This window comes from Aulonocara stuartgranti, assembly GCF_965226115.1.
Source record: "Aulonocara stuartgranti genome assembly, chromosome: 7".
Taxonomy (NCBI): domain Eukaryota; kingdom Metazoa; phylum Chordata; class Actinopteri; order Cichliformes; family Cichlidae; genus Aulonocara; species Aulonocara stuartgranti.
Genome location: NC_138945.1, coordinates 44,644,631 through 44,661,643, shown reverse-complemented (window position 1 = coordinate 44,661,643; position 17,013 = coordinate 44,644,631). Strand labels below are relative to the sequence as shown.

Here is a 17,013-nt window from a genome sequence, read left to right as displayed (position 1 = left end):
ACGCCAGATCTGAATGAGGGTGGGGGAGGTTCAATTTTCCATGTTGCAAGGAGAGCTTAACTTCTGTCTCGCTAGCTTGCCCTGCGCTCTTCCTTCTGACGATGCTGTCTGTGTTGAGCGCTCAGTGGATCTGCGCTTGACAGTGCAGCCTAGGCAGAGTAGTCGAACGCAGATTCACTGAGCGCTCAACACAGACAGCATCGTCAGAAGGAAAGTTGATAAAATAAATTACAAATTTTGTATTGTTCGATACATATGCGTGCCGAACCGAAAGCACTGTATCGAACGGTTCAATATCCATACGAGTATCGTTGCACCCCTAGTAGAAAAGGAGCCTGGTGTAGAAAGTAATATTAAATATATTCTAACAACAGCTTATCAAGCTTAAACGTGCTGCTGTTGTTCAGCCGCTGGTTTCCTCTTTCTGGTGCAAAGTGGGCCAAAAACAAAGAAGAGAGATGGACTCGCGACAGAAAAGCCGATCAGCTGATCATTAAGCAGTTTCATGATTGGAGAGGGAGAAAGAGAGAAGAGGCAGTAGCTCCATAAATCGGTTGTTAAGCTTAACGTGGGAATGCTGTACAAACATTCAGAGATGGACTTACACACTTGCTTTACTTCTCTCGGGGATAACTTTGTCGGAGATGAAATGCCGGGTTGCTAGCGAAGCTCCAAATGCTCAACCAGACCACTGACAGGTCTGGCAGGCCACAGCCGCTCTATCACGTGATGCATACTGCTCCGAAGTGCTAAGGTTATGAGGCGAGCTACAGCGTGTTGCAAGTTTTGTGAGGTGCTTTCCTGATATTTAATGGATCGGATTACATTTTTTATTTCTCTCTGATAGCCGATCCAGTAATTTAGGTCAGTATCGGACTAATACCGATATGTAATATCGGATCGGTCCATCTCTAGTTAATGCCAGATAAGGTTTTGAACTCTGCAACTATTGAGTCAACAGAATGTGGGTGACTTTTATGCACTTTGGGTCTCAGCACTCTTTGATCCTATTTTGTAAATTTTAATGGTCTGTCACTTCATGGCTGAGATGGTCCAACAGACTTCCACTTTGCAATAATACCACTAATAGGTGATTTCAGAGTATGTAGGAGGAAGGAAACTGACTTGTTGCAAGGGTGGCATTTTATGTGCCAATGGGTCTAAAAAGAGCAGAATTCAAAGATTCAGAGTTGTAGCCCAATACCTGTGTCCATATAGGGTAGCTGGACTGATGTACAGTGGGGCAAAAAAGTATTTAGTCAGCCACCGATTGTGCAAGTTCCCCCACCTAAAATGATGACAGAGGTCAGTAATTTGCACCAGAGGTACACTTCAACTGTGAGAGACAGAATGTGAAAAAAAATCCATGAATCCACATGGTAGGATTTGTAAAGAATTTATTCGTAAATCAGGGTGGAAAATAAGTATTTGGTCAATAATACAACTCAATACTTTGTAACATAACCTTTGTTGGCAATAACAGAGATCAAACGTTTACTATAGGTCTTTACCAGGTTTGCACACACAGTAGCTGGTATTTTGGCCCATTCCTCCATGCAGATCTTCTCGAGAGCAGTGATGTTTTGGGGCTGTCGCCGAGCAACACGGACTTTCAACTCCCGCCACAGATTTTCTATGGGGTTGAGGTCTGGAGACTGGCTAGGCCACTCCAGGACTTTCAAATGCTTCTTACGGAGCCACTCCTTTGTTGCCCGGGCGGTGTGTTTTGGATCATTGTCATGTTGGAAGACCCAGCCTCGTTTCATCTTCAAAGTTCTCACTGATGGAAGGAGGTTTTGGCTCAAAATCTCACGATACATGGCCCCATTCATTCTGTCCTTAACACGGATCAGTCGTCCTGTCCCCTTGGCAGAAAAACAGCCCCATAGCATGATGTTTCCACCCCCATGCTTCACAGTAGGTATGGTGTTCTTGGGATGCAACTCAGTATTCTTCTTCCTCCAAACACGACGAGTTGAGTTTATACCAAAAAGTTCTACTTTGGTTTCATCTGACCACATGACATTCTCCCAATCCTCTGCTGTATCATCCATGTGCTCTCTGGCAAACTTCAGACGGGCCTGGACATGCACTGGCTTCAGAAGCGGAACACGTCTGGCACTGCGGGATTTGATTCCCTGCCGTTGTAGTGTGTTACTGATGGTGACCTTTGTTACTTTGGTCCCAGCTCTCTGCAGGTCATTCACCAGGTCCCCCCGTGTGGTTCTGGGATCTTTGCTCACCGTTCTCATGATCATTTTGACCCCACGGGATGAGATCTTGCGTGGAGCCCCAGATCGAGGGACATTATCAGTGGTCTTGTATGTCTTCCATTTGCTGATGATTGCTCCCACAGTTGATTTTTTCACACCAAGCTGCTTGCCTATTGTAGATTCACTCTTCCCAGTCTGGTGCAGGTCTACAATACTTTTCCTGGTGTCCTTTGAAAGCTCTTTGGTCTTGGCCATGGCGGAGTTTGGAGTCTGACTGTTTGAGGCTGTGGACAGGTGTCTTTTATACAGATGATGAGTTCAAACAGGTGCCATTCATACAGGTAACGAGTGGGGGACAGAAAAGCTTCTTACAGAAGACGTTACAGGTCTGTGAGAGCCAGAGATTTTCCTTGTTTGAGGTGACCAAATACTTATTTTCCACCCTGATTTACGAATAAATTCTTTACAAATCCTACCATGTGAATTCATGGATTTTTTTTTCACATTCTGTCTCTCACAGTTGAAGTGTACCTCTGGTGCAAATTACTGACCTCTGTCATCATTTTAAGTGGGGGAACTTGCACAATCGGTGGCTGACTAAATACTTTTTTGCCCCACTGTATCTCAGCAGGATTTAAACATATGTTGGTTGGGTGAATTAAGATGCTATAAGTTATTCAATATTAATGGGATAAGTTGTGATTTGTGTTTGCTTTAGAGGTGAAATAAATAGAAACAGAGCTCATTATTTGTCATCACCAGCCACAATTCATCATAAAGCAATTATGTTGGGAAAAAAGCTGCCTGCTTTCCAGTTTACTCTCAGCTGTGGTGTTTATCATGGAAATGGCAGATAAAACACACAGACACTAATGACGGGAGCCGGTATATGACATTGTAGAGCAGTAATGTATTTTAAACTAGCGTGTAACACAGTTAAGCTCATATCTGTCATCTCTGTCACTTACAGGTGCAAGCTACAGATGACACTGTTATGTTATTAAGACATGAAGATTGTAGATTTAATCTTGTTTTATTGCATCTTGTAATAAAACAAGTTTAAATTGCAGGGGCACACACAAGAAACAATATACAGATTTCACATTATAGTCGGAGCATTTGAATGTAAGGATATGTGGTTACAGTTTGCTGAAGTAATGTATAAGATAAGATAAGATAAGATAAGATAACCTTTATTAGTCCCACACGTGGGAAATTTGTTTTGTCACAGCAGGAAGTGGACAGTGCAAAAGTTATGACGCAAAAATTAGAATACAATAAGAATAAATACAGTACACAGCTGTACAGAATAGAATAAAATAATATACTATATACAGTAGAATAAAATAGAATAAAAATATACAATAAGATAAAAATAGAATACGAATGCTATATACAACTGAGTAAAAATACAACGATGCCAGAAAAGATTATTGCACTTAGTGTTGTATGTTAGATGACCACTGTAAGTCAATAAGGAATGAAGTATAACTAACCTGCAAGTCTACTAAACAGTACAAGATTGTTTTAATGATTATTTTTAGAGGGTTTTTTTTAGAAAGTTTTATATTTCTGAGAACTCTGCTTTCTAAAATTTGTCTGTATTTGTTTCATTGGATCTAAGAAGCGTAGTAAAGGTCTCCATCTCAGCTTCTACTTATATTATGTCAACTGCCTGGATCACCGTGTTCTCAGTGAATGGCGGATTTTATTTCTTTTCTGTTAATTGTGTATATGTATATATGGTGTATATATATATATATGTATATATATATATGTACCACCGGCAGATAGAGGAGGTGGCTGATATCCAGAAATCCTACCAGTGGCTGGACAAAGCTGGACTGAAAGACAGCACAGAGGCACTAATCATGGCAGCACAAGAACAAGCTCTGAGTACAAGATCCATAGAGGCTGGGGTCTATCACACCAGGCAAGACCCCAGGTGTAGGCTGTGTAAAGATGCCCCAGAGACAATCCAGCACATAACAGCAGGGTGCAAGATGCTAGCAGGCAAGGCATACATGGAACGCCATAACCAAGTGGCCGGCATAGTGTACAGGAACATCTGTGCCGAGTATAACCTAGAAGCCCCGAGGTCAAAATGGGAGATGCCCCCAAGGGTGGTGAAGAATGACCGAGCTAAGATCCTGTGGGACTTCCAGATACAGACGGACAAAATGGTGGTGGCTAACCAACCGGACATAATGGTGGTAGACAAACAGAAGAAGACGGCCGTAGTGATCGATGTAGCGGTTCCGAATGACAGCAATATCAGGAAGAAGGAACACGAGAAGCTGGAGAAATACCAAGGGCTCAGAGAAGAGCTCGAGAGGATGTGGAGGGTGAAGGTAACGGTGGTCCCCGTGGTAATCGGAGCACTAGGTGCGGTGACTCCCAAGCTAGGGGAGTGGCTCCAGCAGATCCCGGGAACAACATCGGAGATCTCTGTCCAGAAGAGCGCAGTCCTGGGAACAGCTAAGATACTGCGCAGGACCCTCAAGCTCCCAGGCCTCTGGTAGAGGACCCGAGCTTGAAGGATAAACCGCCCGCAGGGGCGTGCTGGGTGTTTTTATATATATATATATATATATATATATATATATATATATATATATATATATACCTTTATGTTTCCTTAAGTGTTGTATTGAAGGCAGCCATGTGGTGGCAACCTGCAGGGGGATTTATCTATTTTCAGTCACACAGGGAGAAAATGACAGGAGTAAATCACAGTCTACTCACTCAGAGAAAAATCCAGTTCTCCTTGGAGAGAAGGGAATCCATTTACTTAGGATGTGAAAGTGACACAATGCAATTTAGAAACTGAATATTATGGGGTTTTTCTCCCCTTTTCTCTTTCAAACATAAAATAATACAGCTGCTTGTTTTTAGCTTATCAGCAGTAGACACTTACAGGGATTAACTTACAAAGGTAGATATAGAAAATTCTATATCTCAAGTGCACATTATCCAGTCTGTCCCAAACTTGACATGCTTGACGGAAGTCCAAGTCTGGAGATGTCTATGTGCCAATATTAGGTAACACTTATGGCACCATGTAGTGGTACAGGAAATCAGCAGAAGGCGATAATCATCCCATGTACATCAAATTTTCATTGGTGGTTCCACAGATGATATACTGTGGCATGGCATATAATTAGTAGATATTCTCCAGCAACACCTAGTGTTGGGCTTAAAACACTCACATGACAACATGAAACTCCTCGCCTACAACCCAACCGACCTGTAATATGGATAGAGTGCAGCATGAGTGGATGTGCACAGAGAAGCGAGGGCCTGATAAATGCTGTTTGCAACTTTAATTTGAAATTAATATTTTTATGAGAAGCATATTGAAGTTTATCATCATCATTATGCAAACAAAATGACTGAGATAAAATGATCATTTTGCCACATTCAATTTTGAATTGTGAATTATAACACCCTTTACATTTGATTATTACTTTTGCGATAATCCAGTAGCCCTGTTTGGTTTCAGACAGTGATAAAGAGACAGCATTTAAAGTTTTTACTGCAGCTTTTTTCTCATTGGCCATCAGAAATGATGAATTTCATGGAAAGAGTTGGTTGTAATAAGGGTATTGTGTCAGCAGTGTATTTTGGCCTAACGCAAGAAAATCCAGTTGCTGAGTGCACAAGGACGACTTTCTGAGCTCAGTTGCCTCCTCCACCTACAAGAAATCTGCCATGCTTACTCTGAGTGCAGGCAACAGATGCTCTAAATGCACCTTCACTTGATGGTAATCAACTGTGAGCAGAGCATTTTAAGAGCAGTTTGAATGTTGACGTCATTTCAAAGTTATACATCATTCTCAGTGTAATCTGATTCCTCCAGCTCTTTTAGAATTCCAGCGGCAGTCAAACAAGATGGACATGAATAATTCAGAGAAGAGCTGTTCAGAAGTAGTGCCGCTGCTACTTCATCGTCACTTCGTTGTGAGGCTTCAGCTAGAAGCAATTACAAAAGGGCTTCTTTTCCAAAGTAAATATCTATTTTCACTAAGTTTCATGTTCTCCTTTATTTGGGGGGGGGCATGCCTGCTGTATGAGATTTATTCTGGTAATGTTCAGCATTATAAGCAGTTCATAATTCTAGTGATGCTGCTTTTCTTACTGTCAGAAAATCTACTAAAAGGGCAAAAAGTATCAATGAAATGATCTAACAAAAGTATTGAATTGCATTAAATGTTTAGGAGTTACAGCGATTCTTATACAGGCAATAAGGAATTCAGTTGCTGATTTCATGCTGTATTTGGTTTTATTTTCATTGACTGTTTTGTTAGGTTTAAACACCATAACTGCTTGGTAATAATTAGGTAAGGGTAAGGAAAAGATTGTGATCTGGTTCTCAGTAGGCTCTTTCAATCCAGACATTGAAGAGTTATGATAAAAGGTACCCATGAAAGCTACGCCAAAATTTGGGATTATAGATTACAGAAATAACGTAATGTAATAACATAATATTGGAATCTTGGAATCTTGGAATTCCACCCTCACAGTTCAGTCTTGGGCTCATCAGATCAGATAATGTCTTCCTCATGCTCATAGTTCCTCGTAGTTTTTTAAAAAGCAATTTGACAAGCTGCCATATCGTTTTACTAACAAGTCCTCTCCCTGTGGTGGCAAGAATTGCTGTTGAGATCCTTTAATCAGGTTCTCTCATCTCTTCAGAGAACTTCTGAATGTCTGTTGACTTGGAGACTTGGAATTTCTTTCTTGATCAATGGCCCCTCTTTATGTCTCCTAAAAGAGAAATATTCCTAATGTTGCTTAAATCTGTCCTCTAGGTCTCCTGACACTGACAACTACAACAACTACAACTCACCAGAAAGACAGGTTCCCATCATCCATTACCCATCATCAGCTAGCGGACCATCCTCTCCAGCTTCAGTTGCTGAAGACCGATCACAGAACACCGCAGCCTTCAGAGTCGCAGGTCAAAGCACCAGCACTTCCTGTTTGATGCATCGGTGAACTCTGGAAACTGAAGCTTAAACTTCTTTTGGGGAAAAACAGTGACTGTGTTCATTTTCCAAGAGATTTGAAAAGCAATTTTAGTGCATTGGATGGATATCTTTTTTGTGGCACAAAACTCTGTTTCATTTTTACATACCAAAGATGAACAGAGCCCACGAAGACATGTTTTTGGAGGGGATGAGACATTCAGAATGCCACTATACCTACTATATCTTTGCATAGAAATGAAAATATTGTATAATTATCTACTACATGGCTTAACTAAGAAAAGTTTTTAAAAAAAGTTATAAAGAGTTATTTAAAAAAAAAATGTGTTTCTGGATGAAGAGAGATGAAGCTGTTGTTTCTGTTGAGACACTCTGGCTATGTGCTGGACATCAGTCTGGTAGAGAGGATAAAAAAATCATATCTGACATTTTTATGATAGAAACATCAAGACTTGCACTTTATGTAGACATTTGAAATGTTGTTTTACAGATAGAAATTTCCATCGACCAGGCAGGAACACTTTGAGTGTGGTAACAAGTAGAAAAATATACAGTAACTGTTCAAACTGATGCGCATACTTAAAACAATGGAACTAAGTGAACCTCAGACAGTTTTTATAGTACTTGATTTTGAACCTCTTTGGGTTCACTTTTATGTTATATCAGACATTACAATTGTCAAAGATTTCAGTTTTATTGTGCAGGTAACAACTGAGGCAGTGATGCTGATAAATGCATGGAACTTCAGCAATGTGAACTCACCTAATTTAATTTAGACATAAATTAAATTAGGACATAAATTAAATTAGGCAGCACGGTGGCATGGTGGTTAGCACTGTTGCCGCACAGCAAGAAGGTCCTGAGTTCAATTCCAACATCAGGCCGGGGTCTTTCTGTGTGGAGTTTGCATGTTCTCCCCGTGTTTGCGTGGGTTCCCTCCGGGTACTCCGGCTTCCTCCCACCGTCCAAAGACATGCAGCTTGTGGGGATAGGTTAATTGGATAACCCAAATTGTCACTAGGTGTGAATGTGCAAATGAATGTGAGTGCGAATGGTTGTTTGTCCCTGTGTGTTAGCCCTGCAACAGACTGGCGACCTGTCCAGAGTGTACCCCGCCTCTCGCCCTATGACAGCTGGGATAGGCTCCAGCGCCCCCCGCGACCCTGAAAAAGGATAAGCGGAAGTGAATGGATGGGATGGATAAGTAACATCAGATATTTCAGGAACATAATATTGTCTCTTCAGATAAAACAATGCAGTGTAGTAGCTCCCGATGGTTACAGGTCACTATCCCTCATTAAAAAACCCCATCAAACTACAGATTTATAGAGGATTCCTGGCCATTCCACCAGACTACATTGTATATTCTTCTACATTTTTCTATATTTGGCCAACATGCAATTTGCAATGACGATTTCAGTTAAGCAAGGAATTTCATACCACACACTATTTCTGTTTGAGAGCAGAACACATAAGAACACAATAGATTTTCAAGTTCCAAAGTTAACAGTTTTATACATTGTATGTTAGTAGAAAGCCATGCTTGACTCATGTTTGAAACCTGTTGTTATTCAAAGCTTGGTCTGACAGTTATATTGTTTTTAAGCTGGGACTGAGAAGGTGTTTTCATTTTGACCACTTTCTGATGGGTTACCTTTCAAATACTTACATATCATAAGTAATACTTAAAGTAATAACTGATCATTTGTTTACATCAGTTATGAAATATTACCTACATTTTTCCACGTACTGTCATTAAAAATCAAGTTGTGCATTAAGCCAATAAATCTACAGTAGTAAACAAAAACTGGTTGACACCAGCTCTTTACAGATAGCAGAAGACAAATATGAAGTGTTATGTGAAAGAGATGTTTCAAACCTGGGCAAGCTAATTTATAGGAATTAAAATCAGTTATTATACAACTATACACTAAGTAAAAAAAAGAAAAAAGCAAAAACAAAAAATAAACAAAAAAGTGACATTGATTTATTTTCCCCCTTCAACAGCTAAATGTATACCAACTCTAACAATTCCATGTTTCTGTAGGTCATCGCCTTATCTCACTCTTATTCAGCAATGGGAAATTAAGTTGTTGTTCCCTTGTTCTGTCCTTATGGAACCATTTTTTCACTAAATAGAAAATGCAGTTTAATTGCCTATCTTCCCAAATGTTTTCTTCTGGTGACAAATTAAATACTTTTATATGGAAAATAACAAGTGCAGGGAACAAATCCGCAACTATCTCAATATTCACTATTTTTAGGGTCTTGACCAATGTTCCCTCTAAGCTGCGCACGTGTGCAATTGCGCACTGTTTGCACGATCTCTGCGCAGAGAAAGTCTGTGTTACGCACACAAAAAGAATTCTAACCTGAATTGAAATTAAAGTAAATATGTGCTAGTGTTTTAGCTAGCAAAGCGGCGTGGCTGATGTGGAGTGAAGCCACGTTAATGACAATGTGTACAACCATTGGAGATGTGAGCAGGACAGACGGAACAATTGACGGAGTGTGTGGACTTTATACCAGCTTTTAAATTGTGTTGATAGGCCACGTAAAACCAGAGTTATGATAAAAAAAAAAAATGCAATGTTTGGTTTTCTTCCTGAATACTATCGTTCTTTATATTTATTGCGGGGAGAAACGGTAAAAACGGCGTTTTATAAGGAAAACGCTCGAAAGCGCTCTCCACCTGTGAGCAAAGACGAAACCAAAACACCCCACCCTTTCCCATTGGTCGAAAAATGTACCATGTCGACCAATCAAAACATGGCATTTAGTTGTTAAGAAACGGGAAGTTTTAGGAGTGACAGCGGTGTTTTGAGTTGTGAGAGATTTGCAACGTTTAGCGCAAATCTTGTGTAGTTAGCGTGTAGTGTAGTCAATAGTTTTGTTGTGTGTGTCAGAACAATGAGGCGACTGCTGAATGTTACAGGTGTTACAGGAGTGATACATCTCCTGCTGTCAGGCCTGCAGTGTTGGGAAGGTTACTTTTAAAATGTATTCCATTACAGAATACAGAATACATGCCCCAAAATGTATTCTGTAACGTATTCCGTTACGTTACTGAATGACAGTAACGTATTCTGAATACTTTGGATTACTTAATATATTATCATGCTTTTTACAACAACGTGAATGTACTATTGCTGTGTGATTTATTACTATTACTGAAGGTCCGCGACTCCGAACTGTAGTAAAGGGACCTCTGACTAATACGGCGGGGTCGCTGTCGGCTCGTAGCCGAAAAATAGCTTTACTTTGTTGTGTGGGTCAACTTTTCTTGCAAGAGACAGAGAGAGGCGTTGAAAGACTGCTCCAACGGAACTTATTGTTTTCGGATGAAAACACGAACACGGTGTACAGTCGAGTCTTAATAGCTTACTTACAACTGGGCTCGTCAGGCACTCTTCTTGGCTGAAGTGGTTATTATTATATTTACATGCTTCCAGCTCTCATTTCTGCTCGATGACAGCTTGTACTTTTCCTTTTTCTCCCTCCCTCGCTCACAGACACATAACGCGTATGGCAGTCCATTCTCCCTGCAGCACGGACTACACTGCCCATGATGCTACATTCTTTAGAGCTATGCTTGTAGCATTCTGCCTGTTAGCTTAGCACAACAACAACAACAACGAAAAGGCGCTCTCTCACCCAGGAAACACACAGTCGCAGAGAGAGAGCGAGCGTCGCCCTGTAACCATGGCAACCGTAACGCTGCCGCCTGGAACAACAGAACGTAGCTGTCAAACAAAACCCAAACAGTCCTGACCCACGACAAAATGAAACAGGAAAGTACCGCAGTGTAATCCATTTATTTCAACAAAGTAACTGTATTCTGAATACCACCTTTTTAAACGGTAACTGTAACGGAATACAGTTACTCATATTTTGTATTCTAAATACGTAATGGCGGTACATGTATTCCGTTACTCCCCAACACTGCAGGCCTGCAGGTATCATGTTGTTCTCCTTTATCTCATAGTGGACAGAAATTTTTTGGAGTGGCACAAAGAATTTGTGTGGCATCAAATTTGATGCAGAACAGCTGATTGTTCTGTAAATAGTTCGAAATGTTTATTTTAAAAAAAGAAAAAAAACACCTTGGCTGCATTTTTAGGTAAACAGCTGCAAAAAACTTTGTTTCCAAAACTCAGTAACTTTTTTGAAGAACTATATAATTAATTGCCCAACATTGGTCATTATATACTTTATTTGGCAGACAGGGTTACAGGACTCTCTCCCAGACCACAGACTCATAATACAAGTCAGAGCTCTATTTAAAAAAAAAAAAAAAAAAAAGTTGTGTTTTCAAAATTGGAGTTCAAGTTATTTTTACTTCTAATAATGTTAACATACTACACAGGTCATGAATGTGGCAGCACGAGGTGAGACTAAAGTAAATACTCTTCGCAACGGGAACAGACGGTAAAAGCAAAGCAAAGCAGCAGCACTTCAGTTAGCGTGGCATTGCGTAAAACTAAGGCCCACACTTCCTGCAAAGCATAATAAGTTATTACTATAAAAGAATAAAAGGCAGAGATTGTAACAAAATTGAATTACGTACCGAGTAAACCGCGTCATGAAACATGAGCAGAGTGGCTCATAGGAGGCTTCTACAGCTATGACCTAAAAACAATATCTGTTTACCACCAAGTAAGGTAATGTACACACTACAATGAGTGAACACCTACCAGCCACGATGGAGGCTTCAGAATGATCTCTACAACACCAAAGGGAAGTCAGGTGACCAAAAAGGAGATCACAGGTAAGCGATCCAGGAATGCTCAAATGGCCACTATTTATACTAGCGCCCCCTAATGTGCCAGGCTGAAAGTGGGTTGAACCAAGGAATAATGTTCATCCTGCCACATGAACAAGATTTTTTTTTAATTTTCATTGTAAGTGGGCTAAAGCAGTTAATTAAAAGTAGTCTAACAGAAATGTAAATGCTGTAATTTGATTATTTTAATAAACCATGTAACTTGGATGGATTCGATGCTGGCGTGACCACAGTGCACACGTCTAATGTTGCTCACAGTGGTCCACGGGATCGCTCAGGGAGTTTGTGTGTTCGCTCAGACAAATAAAAAATTAGAGGGAACATTGGTCTTGACATGAGGTGGGAATAATGTTAGCTTCAGGTTTCTCATTTTAAACTTTAATTGCAGATGAAAGAACAAGGGAATTCTGTCTTTGCCTTTCAGTGTTATCAAAATTTACATGGTAATAGGGATAATTGTCACAGGCTGTGGCTTCAGACAGTATTTGCAGAGAGGATCCAAAAGCAGACACTCAAGGCAGGGCAGAGCTTAACTAAAGGCAAGCAGTTTATTAAAGGCAGGACAAACACACACACACACACACACACACACACACACACACACACACACACGAAAAAGGAGGTTAAGACACTAAACTGAACAGAAAGCTAAACACTAAGAACATGGCACATAAGGCATACAACACCAAACAAGAGGCATGGAAAACCTGAAAGATGGTAGGAAGATGGACAGACAATCCAACAAGGTAAAAAAAGATACATGGCACAAACACACACAAGGGTGAATAGGGAAAGGCTGTTCATCTCAGCATGGGAACATAGCTGAGGTGAACGAACATAATGAGACGAGGTAAGCAAAACTGAACACATTGAACACAGGACAGGAGACCGTCAAAATAAAACAGGAAACACACTGAGACTGAGACAGACAGGCTTGACACTGGGGTCAGGGAAGAAACAGACATGGGAACAAGGCGTGCACAGGAGACAAATCACAGCAACACGACTAACACGCACAGAGGGCGAATACTCAGCAAAAGAATCATGATTGCAAAATAAACAAAAATGCTGGGTCAGTGACCCAGCACCCTGACAATAATACCTATGTGGGACAACAAACCAGTGTGCAAAGATGAATGTGGGAAGCTTATGACTATCCTCTGTTTTCTTTGGGTCAAAATAAAATAAAAATGTGTTTTTCTTTTCAGAGATGAGCTTCTGTTTTTCAGTATATACTGTCCAACTCATTTCTCCAAAGAGTAAAAAAAAAAAAAGGAAACTCCTGGCTGAAATAGAATTTATCCTTTAACAGGGTTTACTTGAATTCTCAGGATGATGGTATTGTTTCTAATTGTTTCCAGCATAAGCTCTTGCATTTTTATCTATGTATGTAAGTAGTTATTTATTTAATATACAGAATAACAACAACCAATAAGTTTGCTATTATGTTATTACTGTTTCCATTTTCAAACATATAAAACAGCTGATAAACATCCACTTATGTCCATTAATTAAGGCTTGTTAAATGATTGTATGTATATGAATGAGGTCAGCTGTTATTCAGTTCTCTGGTTTATGTTGTTTTCTCTTCATGCTGGAAATGGGATATAATCTCTCATGTGACTCTCTGTCTCCCTCCTCTCTCCTTCTGTATGAAGAGCTGCACATTACTAGCACTAATGTTCACAATCAGCAACTAGAATTGTAGTGGGTGTATAATGCTGCATGAATCAAATGCAATACTAAATCTGATATTCAAATCAAATTTCTACTGGGACTTGGAGGTGAGACAGGAGCTTCTTTCCAGGTCTTTATTCATTCGTTTACTCTGTGTCATGGCACTTTTATGTTACACTATCACAATATTTCCACGAGTGTCTGTCTGAAAATGGGAGTCATTATCACCATTTTAAACCTATAATTGCAACTGGCCTTCTACTTTGCATTCAAACATACTGTCTTCAGATGTGAAAATTACTTCTGAGAAAAATGAGATCCACATATAAGGGACATTCGTTTTAAATTTTGATAGAACACTGACAGTATAATGTCCTCATAAGTGGATATCAGGCCCTTGAAGAGCAAAAAAATTTAGTATTTTAGAAAAGAAAGAAAGTGTACTTTATTGATCCCCATGGGGAAATTCCTCTCTCCCATTTAACCCATTCACTCAGTGAAGCAGTGGGCAGCTATTGGGCGCCCAGGGAGCAGTGTGTAGGGACGGTACCTTGCTCAGGGGTACCTCAGGGTAGCTGTTCACCCATATTTTGGTCTAGACAACCCAAAATGTGATGTCCACATATGTGGACTCCAATTACATCAATTACAACAATTACAGTTACTGTTACGGTTACTGTAGAAATAGTAGAAGTGGAAGAAACAACCTGAACTTTGCTGCAGAGTGAAGCTGAAGGGAATATATCTCAGAGTTGGGAAGAGGAAAATGGATCGATGGAAGTAAGTTTTTCTCTCCAGATATTGTTCTACTGCATTTTCAGTGTGTTTGGGTCCGTGTCATGCTGAAAAATGAAGCGGTTCCCAATCAGGTGTTTTCCAGATTGATTAAAAATCCAACAGTACTTGTCTGTACCAAACTACTTCTGTTATGACATGACAATAACCACGATATAAGGGCTACAATCATCTCTAAGGATTTTTCTCAAGGACATGATTTTGCCTGCCACTTCTGACTTCTAGTTTCCTCATTTCAAGGAAACACTGTACACTAAGTTTTCAGCTGAAAGGTTTTTGGGTTGGTTTTTTTTTATTCCTATTAAAATCATCAGGTACAAGGGCTAAAAATGAGTGTAAAAGCCACCAATATTCAAAGAAAAACCTTGAAATACCTTCACAAAGCCAGTAACGTATTAGTTTGTATACAGATTTGTATCCACAGATCCCTCCTTCATCCCTCAGACTGACAGGCAAAACACAGCTAAGCTTGTTTTTTGACAGAAACAAGCTTAGCTGTGTTTCTGTCAAAAAGCAGCCTTACTGCTGAATACATGGAGTGAATGCAACTTTCAGAGTTCAGATGAACTAAAAATACTGAGCAGAATGTAGGGTGAGCTCTCCGAGGCCTCACTGCTCTTAGATTATCCTTTATTTATTAACTCTATATTCTGCCCTACTTCAACTCCTCAGCAGTAATAACCCACTTTTATACACAGAACAGAAAATAATCAGAAAGATGATTCTCTTTATTAACTGTTTGGTGAAATAAAGTAAAGGGAGGGCTGGTGGGAAGTTATCACTGGATGGTATTTATGTGGAGCAGCAGCTGGAGAAAACTGTAAACATTAAGCCAGTAAATCTTGGGTTTTATCTCATACAAGAGCTGAATACTGCTGTCTAGACTTTGCTGCCCTTGCAGACTTGTGACCTTCACAGGCACATTTCTAGCAAGTCTGAGTCTGCAAACAACCTCAATTTATTTTCTGAGGACTTTCGCAGGTGTGCAGACTTCAGAACAATGTCAATAGTGAATCCTTATTGCAAGTTTTCTTATAATAATCAGTCAACAAAAAATGAGGGAGAAAAATATTTTGCCATTTGTTATTAATTGAATTATGTGTCATTTAATATTAACTTGTAATAGCTGGTAACAGATTTCCATCCCAGTGTAACGCAAATTTGAAAAGCAAAAAAGCAAAGAAAATATAATTGGTATTAAGGTGCACTGCTTAAAAATTTTAATATGTATTATATACACACACACGTATAAAAGACAGATGTCCATAGAAGCAATCGGTCCATCCAGATTCCTAACTCTGCACCATGGCCAAGACCAAAGAGCTTTCCAAGGATGTCAGGGACAAGACTGTGGGCCTACACAAGGCTGAAATGGGCTACAAGAGCATCGCCAAGCAGCTGGGTGAGAAAGTGGCAACAGTTGGTGCAGTTATTCGCAAATGGAAGAACCATAAAATAACTGCCAGTCTCCTTCGGTCTGGTGTTCCATGCAAGATCTCACCTCGTGGAGTTTTAATGATAATGAGACCAATGTTTGTAGAACCAGCCCAAAACTACTCCAGAGGAACTTGTCAATGATCCCAAAGCAGCTGGAAACATAGTCACCGAGAAAACAGTTGGTAACACACTAAGCTGTGAAGGACCGAAGGTCATACACTCAAGAAAGCACATGTACAGGCCCGTTTGAGGTTTGCCACTGAACATCGCAACGATTCAGAGGAGGACTGGGTGAAAATGTTGTGGTGAGGTGAGACCAAAATCGAGCTATCTGGCATTAACTCAACTTGCTGTGCTTGGAGGAGGAGGAATGTGAACTATGGCTCCAAGAACACCGTCCCCACCGTCAAACATGGAGGTGGAGGCATTATTCTTTGGGGGGGGGGGGGTTTCTGCCAAGGGAACAGGACAGCTGTACTGCATCAAAGGGAAGATGGGAAAATCTTGGCTGAGAACCTTCTTCCCTCAGCAGGCCATTGAAAATGAGTTGTGGGTGGGTATATCCCCCAATGCGACCAACTACAAGACACACCAAGACAACAAGGTTTTTCCACCAAGTACTAAAGCACACTTTGCAAAGGGATCAAATACTTATTTCCTTCATGAAAATGAAAATTAATTTATAACTTTTTTGAAATGCATTTTTCTGGATTTTTTTTGTTATTGTTCTGTCTCTCACTGTTCAAATAAACCTACCACTGAAATTATATGAAATTACAGACTGATCATTTCTTTGTTAGTGTGCAAATTTACTAAATCAGCTGGGGTTCAAATATTTTTTTCCCTTACTATGTGTATGGCAGTGTAAATATATTTCCCATTTGTGGGACACACACCTTCAAAAATGTTAAACTTTTGTCTCATCAGTCCACAGAGTATTTTCCCAAAAGTCTTGAGGCTCATCAAGATGTTTAATGGTCTCTTTCTTATGGTGGAGTCGTGAACACTGACCTTAACTGAGCGACTAAGGCCTGCAGTTCTTCTGATCTTCTTCTGGGGCCTTTTGTGACCTCATCACTGCACTCTTGGTTTGCTGGAGTCCCAGAGCTTTAGAAATATC

At 40.1% G+C, this 17,013-nt stretch overlaps 2 protein-coding genes across 3 annotated transcripts in view; one reads left to right on the top strand and one right to left on the bottom strand.

Moving 5' to 3' along the window:
- Positions 1–10,643, top strand: part of LOC309710369 (chemokine-like protein TAFA-5) — a 49,209-nt gene extending 38,566 nt beyond the window's left edge. For both annotated transcript variants that reach the window (XM_082539757.1, XM_082539756.1), the window contains exon 4: positions 7,025–10,643. In XM_082539757.1, the coding sequence (XP_082395883.1) occupies positions 7,025–7,033 (9 nt within the window). In that variant the 3' untranslated portion in view covers positions 7,034–10,643. The remainder of the gene's footprint in view (positions 1–7,024) is intronic.
- LOC309709460 (uncharacterized protein) overlaps positions 2,794–17,013 on the bottom strand; it is a gene marked incomplete at its 5' end in the record, with an annotated part of 31,865 nt that continues 17,645 nt past the window's right edge. Inside the window, one exon of the mRNA XM_082538077.1 lies at positions 2,794–2,836. The remainder of the gene's footprint in view (positions 2,837–17,013) is intronic.